We start from the raw sequence: 26,534 nt of genomic DNA, 5'->3' as shown, positions 1-26,534 counted from the left end.
CGGTATGCATAAACTTGAGATTCGGAGTAAGCATTACACAATCCCCAATATTATTTTTTGAAAAAAAAAAAAAAAAAAGAACCGATGTTCCATTTTTCTACCACAAATCATATTTTGACACTAAGAAATGAGATTTTTCTAAAAAGAGAAATGACGTACAAAAATTCATTTGGAATAAGAGTTTTTTTATTAACGTAGATTCCTTTAATTTCTAAATTCGATGGAGGGTGAGCTACATAACAAGTTTATCGATCTACTTATCTAGGAATGAGATCAATGTGGTAGCATCGCCCTTTGTAACGATAGATAAAAAAAAAGTTCATAAATCCATTTAGGGGTGGGTGCGGGTCGGTTCGGTTCGATTCTAAAGAGAACCGAATCGAACCAAAATTTTCGGGTATCTAGTAAATGAAACCGTCAGGTCCAAATATAATTATGGAACCGTTCGGGTTCGATTTCGTTCGATTCAGTTCCATTCCGTTCGATTCTATACTATAATTAAATTTTTTAACATTTATAACAACATTATATAAATACAACTAATGATACATTCAATGGTTTTGGAATGTCAGAAACTAGTAGACTACCTTATTCAAATGATCGCTACGATCAAAGTTTAGGTTGGTGGAGGTCACAGCGTCAGCCGACGATTGTATAGGTTTTGGAATGTTGGCGAGGCTGTGAGAGTGAGTGCGAAAGTCTGGACAACGTTATGCACTTTAGTGTAGGTGTTTATGGTTATCTAGTGGAAGAAATGAAACAATAAAATGGGTTATTGGGTCAAAAATTAAAAAATTAGAAATGAAACAAATTATTGGGCCAAAAACTTGGATTTAGAAATTGTTAATTTGTTAAGTTGTTTAGAAAAACTTAAAATTAAAATAATTTGATTTATTCAATATAAAAAAAATTAGAAAGATTCGGTTCTTATTCGATTTTTCGGTTTTTGATCTAGACCGAGAACCAAACCGTACCCGTCGGTTCTCAATTCAAATACCCGTTCGGGTATTTAATTTAACAAGAACCGTCGGGTTTGGTTCAACTCGGTTCGGGAGATTTGCCCAACCCTAAATCCATTGATCCACACAATTGTCCATGTACTAGTAGAAGATTCAACAACTATTGTAGTTCTTGCTTCTTCAGGCGAAGCTCTAGCTTGAGGAGCTGCCAAGGTAGTAGTATCTTTGGTGTTTGTACTCATTGTTGGAAAGATTTTCTAATAAATGTCGTTTTGACATTGTAGGTCGAATTTTGAGTCATGATTTATAGTTAGAACAAAGATATAAAAGGGATGGAGCGAAAGAATGGATTTTAGAAGTGATTGGAGGCCACAGATGGCAGCAATTTAGGACTGGGCATAACTCAATCCAAATTGCTCAACCCGACCAATCCAAAGCATGTGTACAGGTTTTTACGCATTTTCTTGGCTCCCTTTTACCTAAAGTCAATTATTTAGTGTTATGTTGACTTAAATTCAAGATCAAAATTATTTGTTAAATAAGTGTATCAAATTTATGAGTAGGAAGAACGGTGATATTAATTCAAATACGAATAGTTGTGACTCAAATGAAGAGATTTAACCTTGGAAAACGGTTATAATATTATTCTATAAATTGGATTGATGGATTCATTTGAAAGTACATGCAATTTCTTCTTCCATTTTCTACCTATTACTTTTCAAGTTATTTCCTTTTTCTTTCAAATTTGATTTTTCTTTCTCCCCTTTAAATGTAACCACATGAATAGTGATCACTTAGCTTGACTATGGAAAGAGACTTGTTAATTTGATTCTAATTTGCTTATAATTCTGAGAATAACCAGCAAAGCATATACTTATCATATATCCTTTGATTTTTAAACTAAAGAGAATCTAATGGGAAAATTGTCTGACATGTCATGTGCAAGATCAATTTTGGAAGATAAGGTTGTTGTTTTTCTACCAATTGTGATACATCTTGAATTACTTTATCTAAAAGCTTAAAAATAAATAACTAAGGGCTTGCTTGGTAGTGATAACTGATTTTTTGATCGTTAAAGAGAAAAGTGGATCTTACCTACAAGAGAAGAAGTAAAATATGACCGTTGGAATAATGAAATAACGATTACAAAATTGATTTTTTGGGGAGAAAAATCAATACCTAAGTGTTTGTTTGATAAGACTTTAACAAAAAATTTATTCAACTAATCAAATTTAGTTTTAATAACACAATTCATATATGAGATTCATAATTCGTTAATTTTTATTAAAAATTATTAAATAATCCCTATATGAAATAAACGACCGTGCGATATGTTGGGAAACAGTGATTATTTTATGCTGATGGTGATGTTTGAGAAACTTTTTTTTTTTTTTTTTGTCTTTTTTTCATTTTGAATTATAAATAAAATACAATTTTTTTTAACAATATATCATGTGCCTATTTAACATCGGATCAGATGGATTTTGTTTACAAAGATCTCTTACGCTGCATTAATGAAAAGTTGGAGATTATGATGCTAAGGTTTGGAAGTTAGAAATATATTTGCACTTTTCTTAAAGCCAAGGGACCTCTGTTGCAATTTTCTTTTAGCGTTACCAACGGAGTGAAAAGTAAATGAACATGAAAATATTCAGGGACTTCAGTAGCTTGGTGAAATTGAGCAGTGAAGCACCTCTTACCTACGGAATCAAACGTGCCCGGTGCTCCTAGACGATCAAAGTGGAAGTTTACAGATTTGATGTATGTAAAATGGGTCTGAAAATCGGAGGCGAAGTGGAAAAGGTGGACGGGAAACTACTGAGTTACACCGATTTTGTTGAAAAATACCTGGTTAAAAACCAGCCCGTAATCCTCACCGGGCTTATGGACCATTGGCGGGCCTGCAAAGACTGGGTTTTGGACAACGGAGACCCAAATTTTCGTTTCCTCTCCACATACTTTGGTAATTCCAGAGTTCAGGTAATCATACCCTACGACATTGTTTTGTGGGGTTCAGTATGGAAGCTCTTTCTATCTTTATTTTTTTTGTTTTTTTCTGGAAAAATTTGATGCTATGGAATATGAATTTATATGTAGGTTGCGGATTGTGGAATGAGGGAATTTACGGACCAGAAAAGGATGGAAATGTCGGTTTCGGAGTTCATTGATCAATGGACTCAGCTTTCTGCTGCTAGGAAGGATAGTGGGTCTGATGGCAATTCACTATTGTATTTGAAGGATTGGCATTTTGTTAAGGTGTGCTGTGAAACTTTCTTTCTTTCTTCTTCTTCTTCTTCTTGTTCTTTTTTTTTAATGATTTTCTATCTATATGCTAGTGTGGAATCATCCTTTGATTTTTAAACTAAAGAGAATCTAATGGGAAAATTGTCTGACATGTCATGTGCAAGAGCAATTTTGGAAGATAAGGTTGTTGTTTTTCTACCAATTGTGATACATCTTGAATTACTTTATCTAAAAGCTTAAAAATAAATAATTAAGGGCTTGTTTGATAGTGATAACTGATTTTTTGTTCGTTAGAGAGAAAAGTGGATTTTACCTGTAAGAGAAGAAGTAAAATATAACCGTTGGAATAATGAAATAACGATTACAAAATTGATTTTTTGGGGAGAAAAATCAATACCAAAGTGTTTGTTTGATAAGACTTTAACAAAAAATTTATTCAACTAATCAATTTTAGTTTTAATAACACAATTCATATATGAGATTCATAATTCATTAATTTTTATTAAAAATTATTAAATAATCCCTATATGAAATAAACGACCGTGCGATATGTTGGGAAACAGTGATTATTTTATGCTGATGGTGATGTTTGAGAAACTTTTTTTTTTTTTTTGTCTTTTTTTCATTTTGAATTATAAATAAAATACAATTTTTTTTTAACAATATATCATGTGCCTATTTAACATCGGATCAGATGGATTTTGTTTACAAAGATTTCTTACGCTGCATTAATGAAAAGTTGGAGATTATGATGCTAAGGTTTGGAAGTTAGAAATATATTTGCACTTTTCTTAAAGCCTAGGGACCTCTGTTGCAATTTTCTTTTAGCGTTACCAACGGAGTGAAAGGTAAATGAACATGAAAATATTCAGGGACTTCAGTAGCTTGGTGAAATTGAGCAGTGAAGCACCTCTTACCTACGGAATCAAACGTGCCCGGTGCTCCTAGACGATCAAAGTGGAAGTTTACAGATTTGATGAATGTAAAATGGGTCTGAAAATCGGAGGCGAAGTGGAAAAGGTGGACGGGAAACTACTGAGTTACACCGATTTTGTTGAAAAATACCTGGTTAAAAACCAGCCCGTAATCCTCACCGGGCTTATGGACCATTGGCGGGCCTGCAAAGACTGGGTTTTGGACAACGGAGACCCAAATTTTCGTTTCCTCTCCACATACTTTGGTAATTCCAGAGTTCAGGTAATCATACCCTACGACATTGTTTTGTGGGGTTCAGTATGGAAGCTCTTTCTATCTTTATTTTTTTTGTTTTTTTCTGGAAAAATTTGATGCTATGGAATATGAATTTATATGTAGGTTGCGGATTGTGGAATGAGGGAATTTACGGACCAGAAAAGGATGGAAATGTCGGTTTCGGAGTTCATTGATCAATGGACTCAGCTTTCTGCTGCTAGGAAGGATAGTGGGTCTGATGGCAATTCACTATTGTATTTGAAGGATTGGCATTTTGTTAAGGTGTGCTGTGAAACTTTCTTTCTTTCTTCTTCTTCTTCTTCTTGTTCTTTTTTTTTTTAATGATTTTCTATCTATATGCTAGTGTGGAATCAGACATTCTGCAATTTTTGTTAAGGTTGATTACGCTGTTTTTGATTTTGAGGAAAGAAGAAATGCAATGGAATACTACTACCTGGATTTCTTTGCTGGGTTACACAGTCTTCTGTTTATGTTCTATGTAACTTTTGAATGCACAGATAATTTGGCAACCATATTTCTTTTTAATGGTATTTGAAATTTTATGCTCCTGCTATGTATGCCTTCACAGTGGATGAAATCTTTCCTTGAAACACCAGTATAAGAACTAAAACTAAAAACCGAGAAACACAAGCTATTTTTCTCTCTTATACTTTTTTCCAGTTTCCATGTCCTTGACTTTAAAGGTTAGACATACCCAATTCTGGAGTCTGACTTAAACTAGTGTTGTGACATGAGAGTGAGCTCAGTCTGCTGATGATCTTGACCTGTTTGAATTATTCAACATTTGCAGGAGTATCCAGATTATGTTGCCTACAGCACTCCAAAGTTTTTCTGTGACGATTGGTTGAATCTGTATCTTGACAAGTACACAATGCATAATGATCCTGACACTTGCCAAAACAGAAATGAAATTATCTGCTCTGACTATCGTTTTGTGTACATGGGAGCAAAAGGTTTGAGCGTAGATGCAATGAAACATTTTTTGTAAGATGATGATATCATAGTGGATGATTCTTCTTACAAACTGGACGAAGTTGATTCGTATAACTGATCTACGTGAAAATAACTTGATGCTTTTGATTTCACTTGCAGGTACATGGACACCACTTCATGCTGATGTTTTCAGGTCATACAGTTGGTCAGCTAATGTGTGTGGCAGGAAACAATGGTATTTTCTACCTCCAAGTCAGCGTCACCTTGTGTTTGACAGGTATAGTTAAGTTTTTCTGCGATTGCATGAGTTGCTGAGCTGATAATAGTTGGTGTTTTCGGCTGAAATGGAAGAGAAGGAAATGAAAGGTTTAAATAAAATGGGAAGGAAATGGATTTGAAATAGCTGAAGAAACATAGTAAGCTTGTGCCCTTTAATTGTTGAAAACCATATATCCTTTTCTCCTTTCTTTTTTTGATAAGTCACCTTCTTCTTTCTTTACCATCTCTTATATTTATCCAAAGACATGCATGATCAATCCTCCTACTTGTTTCCTTTGCGTCTCCCCATTTCTTTACTTGAAACTGTCTTAGAGGTGAATGAAATTGTTTATTGCTGAACGGAGCAATTATGGGGCCCAACTTAACTTTTTCATTTAATTTTTCTCTGGGCTGTCATACTACTTTGGGAGAAAAATTAACGTAGCTGAAAATCCTCTAAACCTTTTCTGGTGTAAACTGTAAAGGACAGTGACGTGGTAAGGGATAAATGTACCGTATCCATTTCTAAAATGACAAATGGTTGTACAATTTGTCATTTTGAGCATGAATATCCAGGAAATCATCATAATCTATAGCGGCTCTGGAAATTCGTTATAGTTAGTTAAACCAAATGAAATGGTCCAGTAATCAGAGTTTGCTATGGAGTGCTCCCCATCATAATAACCAGGAAACTCAACTACTTATATGTCGAAATTTTGCTAGACTAATATAGTGCACTCCCATGATTCCATAGGTAGTAGAGGATGAATACCCATATCGATTTACTTCCTTCCCTTCTACTTGGTACATAAAACAGAAGTCAATAGAATCTCACCTTGGTTTAAATAAATATTTTTGTAGTATTAAAAAATGGGTATCGTGGCAGTGTGAATTGCATCTCTCATTTTGGAAATGCAAGAATATTCCTATGCAGTTTTAGGAATGTTGTTAGTTGCTGCATCTTTCTTAGTCGGTGTTGTTTTCATGGTTAAAATAAGATTTATGCTTTTAAATTTTATTCAGGCATATGAAGTCTTCTGTGTACAATAACTTTGAGGAAGTCTGCAAATTGAATTTCACTGATTTTGAGGAAGATTGTTCCCTATAATTGTTGAAAACAATATATCGCCTTCTCCTTTCTTTACCATCTCTTATATTTATCCAATGACATGCATGATCAATCCCCCTACTTGTTTCCTTTGCATCTCCCCATTTCTTTACGTGAAACTCTGTCGTAGAGGTAAATGAAATTGTTTGTTCCTGAAGGGAGCAATTATGGGGCATAACATAACTTTGTCATTTAATTTTTCTCTGGGCTGTCATACTACTTTGGGAGGAAATTAAACATAGCTGAAAATCCTCTAATACCTTTTTCTGGTTTAAACCATAAAGGACAGTGACGTGGTAAGGGATACACGTACTGTATCCATTTCTAAAATGACAAATGGTTGTACAACTTGTCATTTTGGGCATGAATGTCCAGGAAATCATCATAAACTATAAGTGGCTCTGGAAATTCTTATCATTAGTTAAACCAAATGAAATGGTCCAGAAATCAGAGTTAGATATGGAGTTCTCCCCATCATAACAACCAGGAAACTCAACAATGTATATGTCGAAATTGTGCTAGACTAATAAAGTGCACTCCCATGACTCCATAGGTGTAGTAGAGGATTAATACCCGTATCAATTTACTTCCTACCCTTCTAGTTGGTACATAAACAGAAGTCAATAGAATCTCACCTTGGTTTAAATAAATATTTTTGTAGTATTAAAAAATGGGTATCGTGGCAGTGTGAATTGCATCTCTCATTTTGGAAATGCAAGAATATTCCTGTGCAGTTTTAGGAATGTTGTTAGTTGCTGCATCTTTCTTAGTTGGTGTTGTTTTCATGGTTAAAATAAGACTTATGCTTTTAAATGTTATTCAGGCATATGAAGTCTTCTGTGTACAATATCTTTGAGGAAGGCTGCAAGTCGAATTTCACCGGTTTTGAGGAGGTACTTGCGAGTTGAGGAATATTCACTTATCCGCTCTTAGTTTTTATTTTATCCAATGGAGAATGTCATATGTCGAGTTACTTTCTTTCTACCAATCCAGGCTATATGGTGGGAATGCACTCAGGAGAAAAACGAAATAATCTTTGTCCCCAGTGGGTGGTACCATCAAGTTCATAATCTGGTATCCTTGATAAAACTTTTAATTTCTTTCTTTATAAATCTGAAAAGATTCTTAGTACAATCATTATCCTCTAACTCAAAAGAAACTTATGTTTATTGAAATTTTTGTAAATGATTGCTGAGGAACCAAGACCCCATATATCACAAACTGTGGAAAATTTCCTTTATGTACAAGTTAAAATAGCTAGAAGGCTTTTTGCTGCGAAGTTGTACATATGCCTATCATGATTTAAGTTACAAGCTTGCATCCGAACCATCTTGGATTTGCACAAAATGAGATTGAAGCAAAACAGACAGCATAGCATAATGAGGAATATAATTTTTCAGCTCTTTGTTTCATTAAGTCCCATGCACTTGCATAGTGTCTTCATAGTATATTTTAAGAATACATATAAACTCTCTCTATCGAAAAATAAAACATAGTCTTCTCAATGTAGAATATAATAATTATTATTAGGAATACAGAGAAAACTACGGGATTCATAAATGGGTATGTGTATGGTTTAGATGTCTCATGCCAAGAGTCAACAGATATCATGCAAATATATGAGGGAGTGGAAGACATGCTGCTGATGGTTGATGGCATTCTTTTCTAGACCCTAAGTTCGGATGTTTTCTTGGTTTTTTAGGGCCTATATGTGACATCAAAGTATGACGTGGCAGACAGTCGGACACCATTGATCCATAATCATCCTTAGAGCTAGTCATATGAACATGCACATTTCCACCCGCCATGGTGTTATTGACACATGGGGTCGGATTGATATTGAGGATGCATTTCATTCCTTCAATAATTCATAAAATGCTAAAATATATCTGCAAATTTTTACTTAAAGTTAGAATCGACTTACTTTCTGATGCAAGAACATGAGATGTCTCCTCGGTCTTCATTTACATTCTGTCCCTGAGACACAACTAGAGTAAGGTGTTCATAGCATTCACATCTTTGCACAAGCTTGTGGTACTGGCTCTACTGAGTGTTGCTGAACGAGTATCCTTTAACTACTAAGCTGCAAACATTTGTACAAAATCAGATTTTAGCTATGTGGTCTATATCTGTACCTAGGAGTTTTCTGTGTTTGTTCATTATGATATCTGTTTAAGATGAGATCTTATTTGTACTTACTAGCATTGCAAATATTAACTAAGATATATCTATGGATAATTGCTATGACTAACTATTATGCATTGCATTCACGTAGCCTACGACTTTTTACAGTTGGAGAAGGCTGAGTTGACTTGGACCTGATGAGTTATGATTCATCATTAGGTTGATAAAATCATTAAATGTTGACTAGAAGAAAGGAAAAAAAAATGTAGTTGACATCTCATTCGTCTAAAAAATCATATACTTGAGTAGAAGATGTGACTGTTTTGAGTTTTTATGCAAATCATGCATCAAGTATTTAACTTTACATATAAATTTTTGTATTGAACACTTCATATACCTGGATATTAGATGCTAATTTTGTGAATGGATCATAATTTTCAGGAAGATACAGTATCAATTAATCACAACTGGTTCAATGGCCACAATATTTCTTGGGTGGTAAGTAAAGCGAATCCAAATACTAGGCTGGAGACTAGTCCTATAATAATCAAGGATTAAAGCCATTAAGTTACATCCTTATTTCGTTTCATCAGTGGGATTTGCTTTTGAGAGAGTATCATGAGGCGAGGGAGTATATTGAAGACATCAAGGACATAAGTGATAATTTTGAGGGGCTTTGCCAACGAAATCTTGCAGCTAATGCAGGTACACCATATTCCTTACTGGTCGGTAATATTTTTCTGTAGTACTAGAAAACACATCGTTCTGAAGGTTGCTTTGCCTCAGCCCATAAAAAAATGTTACCAGATACCTAGTTTTTAATTTCCACGATTTTTTTTTATATCATCTGTCAGTATGATGCAGATTGACCAGTAGTATTCATGCCATTTTCACACAATAACCATATGATGCAGTAGGTGATTAGGTCCTTTTTATATAAAGTTTGTCTAATTTAAGTCCAAACATATAAAATGGTACACACTCCATACATCTACAAAGAAGAAATTGTTTGTTATGTCTCTGTTATAAAGGTGACCTGGGTTCTGAAAAGGGAACACAAACTGCCTGCTAGACCTGTAATGTCATCATACATGACATTTATTATACACCATTGGAATTCGTGGTAATGATTGATCCTGGAATTCACTGATGTAGGCCAAGTAATATTGGGTTTAGTAATATTCGTGGTAATGATTGTTGGGATTATTGGATCGTAAATTTATCCAGCCTTCCAAAAAGTATCTTAAACCCAAAGTTTTTATAGTTATTTCGGATTGTTGTGCATAGGATCTAAGTCTAAACCTATCGATCAAAATGGCAGATTTTAGCCAACGCGAAATTGTCAGAACTAGTCACACATGGATATTTGAAGCTGCTGTTGGAGTGATCTTGATCTTTTGGCAGATGATAGTGCACTGCCTTTGTTTTTTTTGGTTCCTTTCATCCTTTTTCTTTGGTTATTCATGCCTTTCTGGGAGTGAGGACCTATGTGTGAATTAGAAGGTCTAGTTAGCGGAGTTGCTGCAACACTCATATTTATATGTATCAGATGCTTTATAGATAGGGCATATCTTATGTGAATGATAAGCATAAAAGATGGAAAATATTTGAACTTAATGATTCTTTAAGGAATGTTGCAGGAAGAGAACTGCTTCCACATTATAGTGAAGTTGTGATGCTTGGAGTGAGTGGCACAACAATTCTTTTGGCGTTCAGATGACATGCAGCCCAGTATATATGTTGTTCCAAGAAGACATTTTAGGGCATTAGACACTCATTTTGTTTGGACAAGCTAGGACATTGATTTGGTGGATGATTGTACACAGATGTTTCACAATGGAACCACTGACCTTAAACCGCAGTGGAATTAGTTGAATACATCTATACAAGTCGATGCAATTCAATCTGTCAGACCTCAATTCAATGAAATCTTGGTTTTCCTTTAATCAAGATCAGAGAGACTGCAATAAACTAGTTCTCTCGCTTAAACTGATCTGAGCGGATAGCATTTCTATTTAAAGTATATTTGACGCTTCCTAATATGAGATAATATCAGCTTTTGCTGTGATTGCTTTAATTATAATTAGTAATTCATTGCTCATCCTCTTTTTATTCTTGACTGTTTGTCTTTTGCAGGAATGAATTTCTACGACTTTTTCGTTTTCATGGTACGCTTTTCCTTTGCCAACTTGGTCCTTCTCTGCAATCTTACAAATACGAAAAAATTGAGCTGGAGTTCATCTGAAGTTGTTCCGCTAGTGATTTTCAACCTTAAATCTACACAATGTATTGCTTTGGAGATGGAATCCACTGGCCAATGGAAAAACTCTGGTGTCACCATTGATCTCAGGGAAACCATGGAGGATCAAACATTTATGGAATTCTGCAATCTTATGGCAAGAACATATGGCGCTATATATGAGCAGTCTGAAAAGAAATCTGACACAGACAAAGCTGTATTGGAAGATATGGAATTAAGTTTCTTTGATTTTTCTGGTTCTCGTATCTGTACACCTGAAGATCTAGTTACATTTATAGACTGTGCTCTCAAACTCAGTTGAACTAAAACTGGATGGACGCAGAATCAGTACTCTTTTACAAGGATTAATGAAGTTGCTTTTTAGGGAGAGGGATAGGATTCTTTAAGTTGTTTTCAGGTGCGTCACAACTGATATTCACCTATATGGAGATATGTTGCTCCAACAGAAAGAACTTATTCAGGCTGCATTTTAATGAATGCTTGGATTCTTGACTCTTGAACGTGAATTAAGGCATAGGTTATGTTCTTGCAATTCTGAAGAATGCCCGGTATAGTAGGCTCTCGACAAGATTAAGGAATCAGGTATGTTCCTGCAATCTCATGTAAGAAAGCTGAGTTATGAATTCCGGGTTGATCCACTCCTGCATCCTTTTGGTCGTCATTTCTTAAAACCTCCAATATATGCAATAGCTTGTTCAGTAAGGTCTATTGTACAATATTGGATAGCATAAAGATACCAGAAACGACCCTATCTAATATTGCATACTAAACAAGCTCTTAATGCTTTACTATTTGCATTTTTGAGGTGAATGTTACGTACTCGTGTCCCTTTTTGATTAGTTCATTATTCTTTGAAATTCATTTCCTTCAAATGAATTGATCAAGAAGTTGGTCAACTTTCAAATGTTATCAAACTTTTCATCGTCAAGTGTTCGTGAACAAGAAATCACGAGTTTCGCTTCCCCAAAAGCATTAAAGGGGACATTAATTGTGAAATTTCATGATGTTAAGGCTACAATTAAACCCGTGATTGATTCTCGTTCCTTCTTGACTTTTTTTTTTGTTTTTATAGGATTATTTTCAACTACACATTCAAAAAATAAAATATTTTAAACGTAAATTCAAAATTTTTTTACTATTTTTTAATCACACATTCTTCTAAAACACTATTCAAGACACCTTAAATAAAAAAAAATAAAAAAAATGCCCACTAAACATGGGCTTATCTTTTGGTTGGAACCTAAGTATGAGCTGTTCCTTAATGCATGGGCTAACTAATTGTATTTGGGATTATACGGTTAAGAAATTACATAAAATGATATGGAGGGAGAATATTAAATGAAAAAGTCGAATGCGTTTTAAATTGACAAATAATAGAATGATACGTTGTCTTATATAATTTATTATGTAAAATTTGTTGTACATGTATCAAGACTTTTTATTTGGTACTTTGTTTGACCATCTGAGAGCACATTTTCCAAAGCTAAATTTCAAAAAACAAAGCTGTTATCAGTCAGCAGATTATTTATTTCCTCGAAGTAGTAGCTGGAGCAGATTTGAAATTGGTTCTTGGATTGACTTGGATAATTTTTCTGATTTATCAAAAGAGAAAAAGAAAATGTTCATAGGTGTGTTTTCAACTAAAATTTGTATGAATTTTAAAAGATTATAAGTTCTAATGAATTTTGTGGGTTTGAATAGATTCTTACAAATTTCATAAAAATCTCATCAAATATAGTGAAATTTTAAAATATTAGATTATATGTATTTTAAGCTAGAAATCTATTCAAATATTCTAAAATCGTTCTATTAATGATTTTTTTATGAATTCACTAATTATTGAAAATACCTAAATTTTAATGAATTTCAATAAAATCTCAATTGAAGACACTTAAATCTAGAATGATTTTTAAAATTCATCACAATCTAAATTGAGAACGCCTCTCCTAAGTCATAAGTAGATATACATATACATTATTTAAACATGTGCTCACAAGGGTGGTAAACCATTCAAGTCGAATTTTGTATGTTGTACTATATCAGTCTAGACACTAGTAAAAATGAGAATTGTGCAAATAGAAAACTTCTGGTGAAATGTTAGATCACTTATAACATTTACCTCGATGGTACTAATATGGATTAGACAACTTGTATTGTACTATTTTATGATTGTCATTAGTGCATGTTCAGTGCGCAATATCATAATGAAATAGTATGATAAGCGAGATTTTTACTATTTTTTTGAGTGTAATTCAATCCAAAATATTAAATAGTAATTGGAGTATTCGAGTACTCCTTTTCGACAATATTTTTTGAGTATTATGTATTAAGCGTCCGTTTGTTCTACATTTTTCCAACAAAAATGCATTTTACATATCACATCATGGGTCTTTCCTTAGAGTGTTGAAGTCAAATATTGTAGGCTGATTCGATAGAAAAAATGTATTATTTTCCCAAATAATGTGTACCAAACAGGGGCTAAATATGGGTTGAACCCCAACTTTGAGGGCCCCGACCTCCCCGCCCCTAGAACTTTATGAGGGAGGTAAATTGCAAGATGTGTCCCAACATGTCAGGGAACAAGAGCAGCCTGTACAAAGGGGGCTAAATATGTTGTGCATGGGACGTGATCGAACCGCAAAGACTTTTCGCAAATCTTCATTATAGAAAATGGAGCTGCAGATTCGCGAGGCTTAGCAAGTGAGAAAAATAAATGATTCTAAAAACCAGTGTCTAAAATTGACTATTATTTAATTCTAAGTGTTGATAAAATCCATGTTCTTGGTCAGACAAGTTTTGCATCTTTCAATTAATGAATCGTTAATAATTTTGTTAATCATAAACAAACAAATCTGCATTGGTGGCCTAACTGAGATACACTGTTTTTATTTGCCCGTCTGTCTGAAAGCTTCTTGTAGTAATTGATGTCGCAATATTTTAATGTTAAACAAGTTTTGAATTAATCTTGGAATTAACTTGTTTGTCACAAACAATAATTTTGAATTGGTGAAATTTTGGCAATTTAAGTGGTCGTTGACCATATATGCACGTTTTTAAATAATGCTATATAGCGTCACTTTACCAATCTAAGCGTTAGTAAGATCTACAGTTCCATGGTCCTATGAAATTGTGATATATCCATTCATACAATGAAGCAGTGTACCCTGCTACCTCCGATACTAATGCTTAGCACCAACAATGTTACATAGCATTACTCCTGTGGTTTGACATGCAAGTGATACAATTATATTTTATTTTCAATAAATTTAAAGTCGATTATGTTAATATTTTTATCGCTTCATTGTTTGAAAAAGGAAAGGAAGAGGGTGAAAATGAGTGAACGTGAGAAGCAATGATAAAGAATAATTGACGTGCTGTGATTAAGAATGAAATTCCACTTGTCTACATATTGGCATTGACCTTATCACACTAATTTCTCAATATCAATCATTTCATGTTTAGAATCTCAAATACGTTTTCAAAAAGAACTTTTAAGCCATCACTATATTAGATTCATTACTATGTCTACTGAAGCTCCAATGGAATAAGATCAATAAGGGAAGTGTTATATGTACATAATTGTCTACATAATGGTATTCATAATTACACGTGGCATTGGATCCAACCTTTAATTCAAATCTCACATATTGGTATTGCCACATCACATTATGAACACCATTATGTACAATTATTATGTACAAGTAGAAGTTTCCTAATAATAATAAGAAGATGATGATGATGACGATGGAGAAAATACAAACCCTGTTATATTACCAGTTTCTCAACTCAAAAATTTACATCAAATCTGGAAGGTCTAAGAAGCAATGGATCTATTGGGAGGAAACTACAAAGATGGCCAAACTCCCTTCAAAGGAGTACAAAGAATTTAGGAGGAATCATAATTAGGTTGTTTTCTACATTTTTCTGTCAAATTTTCTTCATCTTTTTATGGACACCTTGAGTTCCTTCCAGGACCTCCATAATAAATATAATTTCCCCATACATTATTTTTTCCAGCTTTTATATTATAACAATTTGGATGATCAGCTAATAAATGAAGATTATTGAGTGGAATCAAACTATTATCCCAATCAACAACTTTCAAATTTCTGAAATAAGAAGCTTTGCCAAATCCTTCATCTGCAAAATGGCCACTGCCCATTTGTGTTGAAGTGTGATATCCCGTGGATTTAGTGTTCACTATTTCTCCTCCAAATTGTATCATGCTTGCATGGCTTTGTAAATGGCTGAACAGGAATGAGGGCCAGTATCCCACAAGAAGTCCTGAACCAAATTCGAGCCACCAGTGTCCATGCTTGGGGTCCTGTAAAAAACACAGTTGATGAATGAGCCTAAGTTATGTTAAATGTTAGAGAGGGGGTTCATTTTAAAAAGTTAATTTCGGTCTCATACTGAAAATGAATGAGATAAGAAGTGAGAATAGATGTCAACGATGAATTAAGGAAACGATGGACTTGGATGGTGTAGGGCCTTAATGAGATATAATATACAACACAAGCAGTCTTGCTTTTTCGGCCAGAGAAATGCATTATCGGAACTGGGTTGGAATGATAAGCAACTTCAGATACAAGGTTCTTGCTATAGCCTTATGTGAGGGAAACAAAATATATGCATGCTGACACTTAAAATATCATTTTCTTGGGTACTGTAAGTGTATCTCGCGTAGAGTCGTTCAAATGAGTGAAACAATCTCAATAGAACAAGTTAGAACATGGTTTGGGGGGTGGGGGGGTGTTGGACCAAAACATACATGGTCTGTTGTGGTTGTTAATGATCTAGATGTTTTGGATATTCGGGTAAACGTGACGATGATCTGCGAGGGGGCAAAAAGATTGATGTAAACGATCTCAAATTTGTTGGAAGGATTAGTTTGTTATTTGTTATACCGTGAGAAATCCGGTTGTTTTTGTATATACGAGTAGTGCCATAGCTCAAGGAAATTACTCGAGTCGAGATGGAATCAAGAAATGGCAATGCAAAGTTGGAGCCAAGAGCTTGTCAAGGTCAATTAGTAGCCAATATTTAATCAGTAAAGAGAGAGTACTGGACACACATTACATGCCCTTAGACAAAAAGTAGAATCTTACAATTTTATATTAGAAAACAGTGGTCAATGTACTAAAATGTCACTTTGTATACATCAATTTTGTCCTTGTCGATTAAAGAATTAGTTTAACCAATGGAGAAATCTAAGCAAGCTGAATCTGAAAGTCGACATTTTTGGAGGATGCAAACCATGAAACCTAATTGTAAGTAGCTGGAAACCTGGTTTTTGATTATGTCAAATGTTGTTTGGATTGGTTAGTACAGTATACCTAAAACTACCTAAGACGTACCTTCCAGATCATTATGCCAATATCGAATTGTCTACCGTGGTAGGATGACCTTGGCGAGATTGCTGCTCCGATAGCAATTTTGTTGTTGATTTGGACAAAGCCAGAGCATAACAAGTTGTAGCATCCTGTTGCTTGGTATGCATCCGTCTGTTTTAGTGACGTATCAGTACTTCGATTTCTAACCTTGTATATCGTATAAAGACCTCTGTGCACTTGTTCGTTGTGTGTGGAAAAACACGAAAATAACTTCATGACACTCACCGTCCAATAAGTGAAGAACCTAGGATAATTGTCTCCATATAACTCCGGGCTGACCTGAAGATTGAAATCAAAAGTTTCGTATCGATACTTGTCAATGGTGAATAAACGAAAAAAGGGATTTTGAGATGTAAATACTTTACTTGGAAGGAAACTACTACTTCTCTGTGTAGTAAATTAGCAGAGTACTTATAAATTGTACCTGCCAACCGGCTTCAATGGTATTAAGATCATTGCCAAATGTGCCGGAAATGACCCAAAGCTGGGACAAACTGAACTCGTATTGGTCTGTTACTCGAGGTGTCCACACATTTATGCTGGCCTTAGCTCCATAATAACGATCCCCATTAACGAAAGCAACTGCGTGCTGAACTCCCAAAGATAGAGTATTCATTTATATAGACTTTATAAAAAAAATCTATCATTTAATTGCTTGAGAATTTCATCTTGTCGTGTCATATAATCATAATCTTGTAGAAAGAAGCTTATTCACATTGCTACATTCTGTTTTCGTCTTGCACAGAACAAGAAAATAAGCCGTATACTCAATAAATTTAGGGTCGGCTAGACTATCTCCCAAGAATATGGCTTTTGTAGAACACAATTCCTTTTCTTGCTTATCTTTTGTTTCTGTGAACTATTTCATTTGATTTTGAGGACAACCATAATAAATTAAACTATCCTTTCGGACGAGACAGGTTGAAAACTGCGCTACTAAATACGATAAAGCAACCCTAAATCAGTAACACACGAAAAGCTCGATCCTGAACTTTGGAAAATTCAAAGCAAAGATTCGATTCTTCCTCGTTCCCCTACCCACTAATGGTCGATTAGTAGGTAGAGTGGTAAACTTAGAGGGTGCGCCGCCAATGTACGATTGGACAGTTTGAATCCTAATAATTGGTACATCAATTAGATGCCTACATTTTCACTGATCTTGAATTTAGCATACTAACCTCATGATCACTGCTCATGGTGTCTCGCCGGACTCCTCTTCTGATTCTTCGTCCAAATCTGCGAATTGAACTAGCCCTTAAAACATCTTTCTCTGTCGTCCTCCTGATCGGAACAGTTCCTTCTGGACAAAATCCGCCGGAATATTCTGCCCATAGCTGAAATTCCGTTGAATTTATTGAATCATGCGCCTTAGGTCTCTCTGGTGGCTCCTACATTTGCATGAACAAATTCTTCTTACAATAAAAACCAGATAGTCTCGAAGAAATACAGTACACAACAATTTTTTCAATGTACCAATGGCTTCTGGCCTTTGAGCTTGGGATGATCAAAAGCTGGTTGAAGATGAGATCGAACACAATCAATTAAATCACCATCTGGGCTCTGTAAAAATAAAAATTAAAAAAAAAATCCCATCAAACTTCGTACTCATCAACACATTAAGAACCAGAAAAACAGATGAAAATGTACCTGAATTGTTTTAACTGCAGGCTTGTTAATTTTCTTGAGGTAATTTCTTATTCTCTTCAACTTGTTTAGCTCATGGCGTGGCCTGAGAGTCTGATTGCGGTTACTGGCATCAGACAAGAGAGGATTGGACAAGACAGGAGTACACAGGAAAGCAACAAAAATGAAAAGGATAGGGATTGTACTGTAAGATTTGAAAGAAGAAGAAGAAGAAGCCATTTTTGTTGTTTTTTCTTGATTCAACATGGTTGTGTTTGTATGTATTTGTGTTGTCTTGTTGTAATACAATCCAATGCTTCATTCGAAAATTTTGTCTATGGAAACACAAAATCTATACAAAATAACACAACCATTCAAAGGAAAAGTTAAAGGAGTTCAGAGTTTCACCGTTTTCAAAACGTTTTTATTGACCCCAATTGACAGCTGAAAAATAACCACTTTATTTTCTCTCTCTGCATTGCAGATTCTGACAGAAGGTGACTTGAGGCTGGACTGATTAAAATAGGATCTTAATAAAGTTAAAGCTTTTTTAAAGGTTGAACCCAACTTTGAGAGTTCTCACCGTTTCGTCTCTAGAGTTTTGTAAGGGAGGTAAATCGTGGGATATGCCCCAGCATGCCAGGGAACAAGAGCTGCCTGTACACTGCGCTTACAAGGAATCTAATTACATATCTCAGAAATCGAACCTCCACACTGCGACTGCCAGTAAGGTGCGAGATAACCTTACTCCTATCATTTGCATCACTGGACTATATCCAGGAGGCAAGTTAAAGTTTTTTTACCCATAACAGTTGTGGTCATGGGCTTTATTGTTTTAAGGTAGCATTCAAACTGGCAGAAGGGTACTGGAATTTGCACAAAATTCATTTATGGCATGTTGGGGAAGAGAACGATCAAGAAAAAGAAAGTTAAAATTTTATTTATAGCCCGTTTGAATCGGTTTGATAGTAAAGGTGAAAAGGACAAATCAATTCCATGAAAGTTGGGAAAAAAATAACAAAATCATAAAAATTCGATTCCTATGGAATTGGCCAAAAACATACTTTGAGTGTTTGAACCTTGGAATTCGAACTCTATTTTCATTTTCGTATCACACAACCAAGATAGAAAATAAATTTCTTGGATGTGATATTTTCCATAAAATACGACGTTATCAAATGAACCCTTATTGTATCTCTAAGTAAATATTCATATAATAGAGTTTCTACTTTTAATTCTGTTTCTTATAAAAGAATTTCCTAAGAATGTTATTTTTGAGCAAGATTCTCTAAAAACTCTTATAGCTCGATAAAGTAATTTTAAGAAATTATCTAATTATTTTTAAGAGCGTAATCTCAAGAAAATCTTTTGATTTTTCAAAAAAAAGGGGGGGGGGGGGTCAAACAAGCCCTAAATCTGCAGAGAACGAGATGAAAAAATTTTGTTTCATTATGTCACTTAGGAATGTTTAGTTGTGCATGACAAACAAGAATTTAGTGTTTCTTAGTAAAGTCCCAATATGCGTAAAATTTAAAAATAGGTGAAAATACGATTTAGATGTAGAACTTTTGTCTTACATCATATTGAATCATTTTATTTAAAAATTATATATTTACTTTTTCTCTTTTTAAATAAAATCCATCGAGTGTTATGTTGAAATTGTTAAGCCCCAACCTGCCCATCAATGAGAGGTTTTGACATTATCTCTTATTCGGATATTAATAATCGATTAAAGAACCATATAATTATGTTAAGCCTTATCTCGAGAGCTACATTAAGAGAGAAAATTGGACCAACTAGTTTAATTAGAAATATTAAAAATTGGCTAAAATTAGTTCAATTATATAACAATGAAATCAACTTCAAAACATATAGCCCTTTTTTGGTAATTTAATTAGATTTTTAGTAGATTTTTATAGAGATTGATAGAATGTGTGATTGAAAAGTTGTAAGACTCACAAATTACGTGATTAAAATTAATTATTATTTTACATTTAAATTAAATCTAAATTTTAATCAGTACCGAACAAGGGCATGGTTTTATCTTAAAAAGTTATTTTTTATAATTTAATATTTATTATCATTTTATCACTCATGGTAGTTCCGATTTGACTATCTAATTATTGAATCTTATCTTTTTCAAGTCAACATTCAAATAAATTTTTAGAAGATTGGAATCTCAAAGACAAGAATAACTGAAGATTTTTATATCACTGCTAGATATTACTTAATGATAGTGTTTCCACAGTAAAAGATTGATGATTTATTGTCCCCACCATGAACCTGACGTCATCATCAATGGTGTGTGATGTCATTTTCTCCATTCTCACGTGCTAAGCCTTGTTTGACAACCATGGTCTTGGAAAAAATAGAGTTTTAAATAATAATTTTTAAAAAAATGTATAATTTAGAAATAGGAAAAAATTTAAATTTAAGTGCAAAATATCTTATTTTGTAAATATAGAGTTAAAAATAAGTACGTAGAAAAAAGAGTATGAAAATAATGATTGTCAAACAGGAACTTAGGTAACCGTAAATGAATTAGTGGTGGCAGGTAACTACCAAGATTAGTTGATGAGTAATATCATTCATCATTATAATCCACATCATCTATCAATATGACAGTAACCTGTAATAATCACCAATCTAAGCCCCTGTTTGATATCCATTACCTGAAAATGAAAATGAAGGGAATAGTATTTTTTAGAAAAATAAGTGGTTGAAAAAGAAAGAAATTTTTTTTATTTACGTGTAATATTATTTTATGAAAAATTGTGTGGTTGAAAATAGAAAAGAGAAAAATATAATGTAAAGTAATTTAATTTAATGGGGATTAAACAGGCGCTAAGTAACAAGATTGTATAAACTGGTGATGACAAACACATGAATAACATTATTTTTAATTGATATACCATCCTTGGGCTTTCGACGTATAATGATAAAATAATGTTATTCATTAGTAGTGATGATGAGCAGTCATCTACATAAATATCAGTACTTATAATGATGTAATGATATTAATATCTGAATTTTCAATCACGGATAATATTTTTTGTGGTGTTAATAACAAATACATTATTTATTTAGTAACAATTTGTATAAGATTTAAAAGAGATTTTCTCCTCAACATTTCCGTCCCTATTTGATTTAAATTAAAATTAGATTTGTAATAGATATTTATAACAGTTGATGAACCATGTGATTTAAAATTGATTAAAATTGTGGATTCCACAAAATATGTGGTTGAAATGAGTTTTAAAAAATGGGCTAAATACAGACTTTATTATATTCGAACAACTGATTTTCTTTAAAATTATAATAAAAGGTTGATGATCAACATGTTAACCGAGTATTTTTCCTTATTGCGAGTGTTTTAGTTAGTAATGAACTTTTTATAATTAAAACAAGCTATAAGTTCACATTTCGCAGTTCACCTCGTCTCAATTATTTCATAACGAAGTTTGACTTTCACAAATACCATTTTACTCTAATTTCATTTTTCAATTATTATTTTTATTTTGAATATTCCACCAAACTCTGAGCATTTAAATAATTTGACACTTGTCAAAAGCTCATAAATAAATAAGAACAACCAACTAATTATACTCTCAAGGTATCTCAAACATTTATGCTTATTTTTATGTAACTTATTTTGCCCAGGTACATGTTTTTAAGCTCCTCCCAAACATGCCTCTAGTCCATCAATTCCATTTTATTTCAATTTTAGCAAGTGTTGTGGGCTATTTCAATTTTAGGAAGTACTTATTGGTCTAATCTCAAATGACATAAATTTAGCCATTATTTGATTTTGATTCTTTTAGAATCGCTTTCGTTCCACATTTATTTTCTACTACACATTCATCAAAAGTACACTAAGAGCCATCTCTAAAAAATTATTTATTAAACAAGCGCTTAATACAGGGCCTGCATATGTTTTGAACAGAAATGACGAGATAACATTTTTTACATGGATGGTAAACTTCTTAACAAGATCTACCCTACTCTATTCATACATAACAAACTTAAGTAACGCGACATAATGACTCGAATATCTTCACAGAATTTAACCCCTAACAAACCCATGAGTCATTTATTGTCCCAACCCCACCAACAAAAAAAAAATTAAAAGAAACCCATAATTTCAAAATTTATTAATTTCAATCCCTTGTGATTAGCATGTGTGGTCTAGCACTAAGGGCATGGGCCCTAAAAAAAAGAGGTCATCTCTATGGGGTTGGAGAGAAATGGTCCTTCCCACTTCTTTAAGGACATACTCTTTTGCTAATAACCATTAATCTATTTTTTTCTCTTCTTTTCACAAAAAGCCACTCAAAATTGTCACCACAGCCTGCCCACTCTATCCCCACCCCTATTCATCTGTTAAAGAGGAATTGGAATTGTTGAGGAATATTAGCCCCATAAGTTGTCACTCTCACCGCCAACAATAAGAAGGTTATTTTTAAGTTCTTCAAGTGGAATCAATCAACTTTTCCTAAAGTTGAGAAGAATAGATTCCCACATCCATAAATTCTATAAAATATTAATTAAATAATATTTTATTATTTTAATTTATTTAATAAAGATTATTGGCTAGAAGAATACCTTCTTAAAATTTGTGTTAGTAATTGAAAATTCAATGTTATGGAGGGCATGTGTGATCAATTAAAGTGTTGGGTTTTATGATACTTTTTTCTCCATTACCTTTATCATAAAGTACAAAAGGCTGCCAGCCATTTTATTTTTAGATTCTTGATGTTTGAGTTAGAATTTGTCCAAGGTAAAATACAAGAAATGATTTTTATTTTTAGAGGTTTAAATTTTTAGATGATATAGTTTAACATAATTTTAGACAAAATAAATATGTTGCGTGTGTACAAATCTTGTTGCTATCTAACTGAAAGGGGATAAAAAAAAATAAAAGAAGAATTAGTTTTCACTAGATGAGTACTTAAATATATGGTGATTACCAGTACTAACTCATTATTTTGATGAATTACATTTTTAGACACAAGAAAATTATGTAAATAGTTACTCAAATTCTCACTAATCATATTTGGTTCTAGTAGACCCAATATTTCTACTCGTAAGAACTTAAAGCTTTTTATTTAAAGTGATTCGATAAAATTTAATACATGCTCCAACAGTAGGAAGTTGGAAAATCAAATTATTGGTTTGTTACGAGGAGAGTGAATCGATCTATCTAACTAGAAAAATCACAATAAAATCCGTTAACCCTAATTCTAACTTTTAACCTTGGAACTTCGATTTTTTTAAACATATGCAAATTAAGTTTTGAAATATTAATGTTTGGTGGATGATGGAATGGACAAAATAATTTTCTAACTTGGTATTAATGAGACAATGATTTATGCATATTGCCTTGATTTTCAAATCTAGCATAGATACTAGGTGGTATGCTAAAATCAAGGAACGGTCTAAAACCTATATTCTTGCACAATATGTCGCATTATAATTGGGGAAATGCATGCATGGTATAATTACATTTTTGATTAAAGGATAAGGATTCCACACTTTGATTTTTTTTTTTTTAACTTTTATCAAGTTGAAATTCAAGTTCTATTCTCATATTTAAATTCACTGCCTCTCCACTAGTGTTAAAAAGATACATCTATATGTCTTTTGATTTTCTATGAAATTTCTTTTAAATTGCAACAATGTTATTTCATTCAGTAGCGTTGGCCGCAAGAATGTTGGCTTCATAGTTTGTAACATAATGTCAGATTTTCAGTAGATTTTGATAAAAGTTAATAAATATGTCACTGAAAAGTTGTGATTCCCATGATATGTAGGTTGAAATTAAGTTTTCAAAAAAATGAGTTTTAAAAAATAGTGGTCTAAACAAGAACTTAAATTCATTTTATATGATGAGCTTGTGATTACTTTCATTTATGTGTTGCAAATTGTATGTCGTTCATTCAACTGTCAACTTTGTTATGTTGGCAAACCAAAAATTACACGAATTCTATCAAGACACATGTAAATGTGGTTCAAACACGAATCATTAACTATCTTAGTATTTTGGTTCGTCAAGCAAACAAATATGACTTAAACAACAAATTTACATACATAAACGTAGATAGTGCTATATAGTATTACTGATATCTTACATCAATTGCGTAGAAAAGTAAGTAATTAAAAAGATTTATATAAATTCTTTTGCCATAGTTACCTCATATTCAAATCACGGGGCACTAATAATTATGAGGCAGGATGGCAAAAACAACTGGAAATTACTAGCATGCGCGGGTATGTATCGAAAAAGTGGATTATTTTGCTGGCATTAGTACACTATCCCACAGGAGGACTATCTGGGCTCAAGTTATTTAAGTGCCTCTGCCAAAGACCCCACACTTTGTTTTCTACTTTTGAGAACTGAAAATATAGCCTCATCTATACGTGGAAACCATGTGGGTGTCAATAAGCCCCATTTGACCCCATTTTGAGGAAATGAAAATGGGCGGAATAATATTTTTTTGAAAAATGAGTAATTGAAAAAGAATGAAAAATTTTCGTTTTACGTGTAATATTATTTTATGAAAAATTGTGTGGTTAAAAATATGATGGAAAAAAATGAAATGTAATGGAATTAGACTAATGGAGGCCAAACGGGGGTTAAATATAATTTTAAAGGAGTTGAGTAACTTGTAATTTTGTTGACTAGCGTGCATGCGCGCGCATATGTACATAGCTGTGACTAGTAAAATTTTGATATTGCACAGCTTACAACTTTACTTACACACACACATATATATATATTATGCGTTCTGTATAATTTTAGCTCATATCTGGTATAGCTCAAAATTTTGATAAAAATCAAAATCAATAAATAATATTAGGGATAATTGGAGAAAAATAAAGTTCCAAACCTTTGAAACGCTAGCGAATTTTTTCTTAACCTTTCAATCATTGCAGTCAGCCTTTCCAATATTTTCAACAATTACATGTAAGGTCCTTTTGGACGATTTTTATCAACAATTTTGTCAATAGACCAAATATTTAAGTTTGACCATGTCTTTAATATTTTAAATAAGGTAAAATAGTAAATTTCTATTTATCACAATTAAATTGATTAAATTATTAAGATAAAAGAGATGAAAGAAAAGAAAAAAGTATCGTCTTCCTCACGCACCACGAACCCAACATCGGAGAGACTAATTTCCACCATCAAACCACCAAAGAAGCCAACATCCACTTCAAAATCACCAATCTGTCGCCACGGCAAAAACCAAAATAAAAAAAAAATCGTAAACCAAAAAATGTGGAAGTTTGTTTCTGACTTCTGAGTTCTGAGAATTGGTTTTGAGAACGTTTTTCTCCACCCTTAAACTAGCTTTCGTTTATCCAAAAATGGCATTCCAAATCTTCAAAATTAAAACTCATTCTCGAAACCTATCGCCGACCACTGCCTTCCAATTCTTCAAAACCCATTCTCAAAAACTTAATTAATTCTTAAATTAATCACTCCAATGTCATTCCCAATCTCTCTGTTACACTCCACAACTCCATTTTAGAAACAATTTCTCTTTTTAAAAATCTTTCTAATTTCGATTTCAAAGCATCCCTAAATCAACACATAACTGTAGCGATTGGAGTGCTTAAGCCACATGCATGTATTATTTGTACACTAGTTTTCTGGAAAAAAAAAAAGTAATTCTTTATTTGCCATCTGATTATTTCAGCCTGTTTCTAGGCTGTGCTCTTTGAATGCGCTATGTCGATAGATTTTTTTTTTTTTTAATGACCGTTGGTGTTCAGACTAGTCTACAAGCATCTAGACTAATTTTATGGGACTTTGGAGTTTACAGTCGGGTACTCACCTCAGTGGTTCTGAGAGAATTCAAACTGGTGACCATTGTTGAGTAAACTCAAAATTTGACCACTAAACTACCCATCAGGGTTTATGTCGATATATTATTAGATAAAACAGAATGTTAAAAACACAGCTAGAAGACGAAGAAAATTAGTTTTTGATTCTGATTTTTGGTTTTTGGTATGTGGCGCTTGATGGTTTAAGGTGGTACCTGCCGCGGCTATGTGTTGGGCATGGGTAGTTGTTTGTGGAAGCATTTGGTTGGGAAAGAAGGTTCCTTTTTTAAGTGAATAGAAAATGGTCAATTTTAATTTTGGTGTTTAATTGATAGAATTGTTGATGGAAACCGTTCAAAAGAGTCACATATACAACGGTTGAAAAGGTTAGGAGTGACGGCTGCAAAAATTGAAATGCTAATATTTCAAATGTTTGGAACTTTCTCAGCAATTATCCCTTAATATTAATAATGCATTTCATGGGATGGCAATGGGATGAGGTATGGGACGGATCGACCATTCCCATCCGCCCTCCTTTTGGATATTTTTGTTATCTTGCCTCACTTTCATAACCGATTAAAGTCGAATGATGA

The 26,534-nt window shown here is 33.3% G+C and overlaps 2 protein-coding genes across 3 annotated transcripts; one reads left to right on the top strand and one right to left on the bottom strand.

The window, feature by feature from the left end:
• The first annotated feature begins 2,604 nt into the window (after positions 1-2,604).
• Positions 2,605-11,937, top strand: LOC111385011 (jmjC domain-containing protein 4). Of its 2 annotated transcripts, none has more exons than XM_023009364.1 (9): positions 2,605-2,939; positions 3,057-3,215; positions 5,206-5,368; positions 5,508-5,625; positions 7,538-7,607; positions 7,708-7,788; positions 9,280-9,336; positions 9,432-9,543; positions 10,975-11,937. In XM_023009364.1, the coding sequence occupies exons 1-9, from the start codon at positions 2,730-2,732 to the stop codon at positions 11,397-11,399; spliced, it is 1,395 nt and encodes a 464-aa protein (XP_022865132.1). In that variant the 5' UTR covers positions 2,605-2,729; the 3' UTR covers positions 11,400-11,937. The 2 variants fall into 2 exon arrangements, with proteins under 2 accessions (XP_022865132.1, XP_022865131.1); XM_023009363.1 differs by lacking the exons at positions 2,605-2,939; positions 3,057-3,215 and adding exons at positions 4,054-4,400; positions 4,518-4,676.
• A 2,906-nt stretch (positions 11,938-14,843) lies between these two features.
• Positions 14,844-18,613, bottom strand: LOC111385019. Its single transcript, XM_023009375.1, has 7 exons — positions 18,139-18,613; positions 17,965-18,051; positions 17,670-17,879; positions 16,916-17,080; positions 16,717-16,770; positions 16,456-16,602; positions 14,844-15,422 (listed from the first exon to the last, which is right to left on the bottom strand). The coding sequence occupies exons 1-7, from the start codon at positions 18,379-18,381 to the stop codon at positions 15,045-15,047; spliced, it is 1,284 nt and encodes a 427-aa protein (XP_022865143.1). The 5' UTR covers positions 18,382-18,613; the 3' UTR covers positions 14,844-15,044.
• Positions 18,614-26,534: the final 7,921 nt, after the last annotated feature.

The sequence above is a fragment of the Olea europaea genome, unplaced genomic scaffold (genome assembly GCF_002742605.1).
Source record: "Olea europaea var. sylvestris unplaced genomic scaffold, O_europaea_v1 scaffold307, whole genome shotgun sequence".
NCBI classification, from domain to species: domain Eukaryota; kingdom Viridiplantae; phylum Streptophyta; class Magnoliopsida; order Lamiales; family Oleaceae; genus Olea; species Olea europaea.
Note: the sequence above shows the minus strand (reverse complement) of the source record. Positions and strands in the feature narration are given on the sequence as shown.

Excerpts from the sequence above, each read along its gene's own strand:
- LOC111385011 (XM_023009364.1), top strand. The coding sequence starts at position 2,730 with ATGGGTCTGAAAATCGGAGGCGAAGTGGAAAAGGTGGACGGGAAACTA. Across the intron at positions 2,940-3,056 it reads TTGGTAATTCCAGAGTTCAG|GTTGCGGATTGTGGAATGAG; the intron begins GTAATCATACCC and ends ATTTATATGTAG. Across the intron at positions 9,544-10,974 it reads AAATCTTGCAGCTAATGCAG|GAATGAATTTCTACGACTTT; the intron begins GTACACCATATT and ends TGTCTTTTGCAG.
- LOC111385019 (XM_023009375.1), bottom strand. The coding sequence starts at position 18,381 with ATGTTGAATCAAGAAAAAACAACAAAAATGGCTTCTTCTTCTTCTTCT. Across the intron at positions 18,052-18,138 it reads CTGCAGTTAAAACAATTCAG|AGCCCAGATGGTGATTTAAT; the intron begins GTACATTTTCAT and ends TTATTTTTACAG. Across the intron at positions 17,081-17,669 it reads CCATGAGCAGTGATCATGAG|CACGCAGTTGCTTTCGTTAA; the intron begins GTTAGTATGCTA and ends TTGGGAGTTCAG.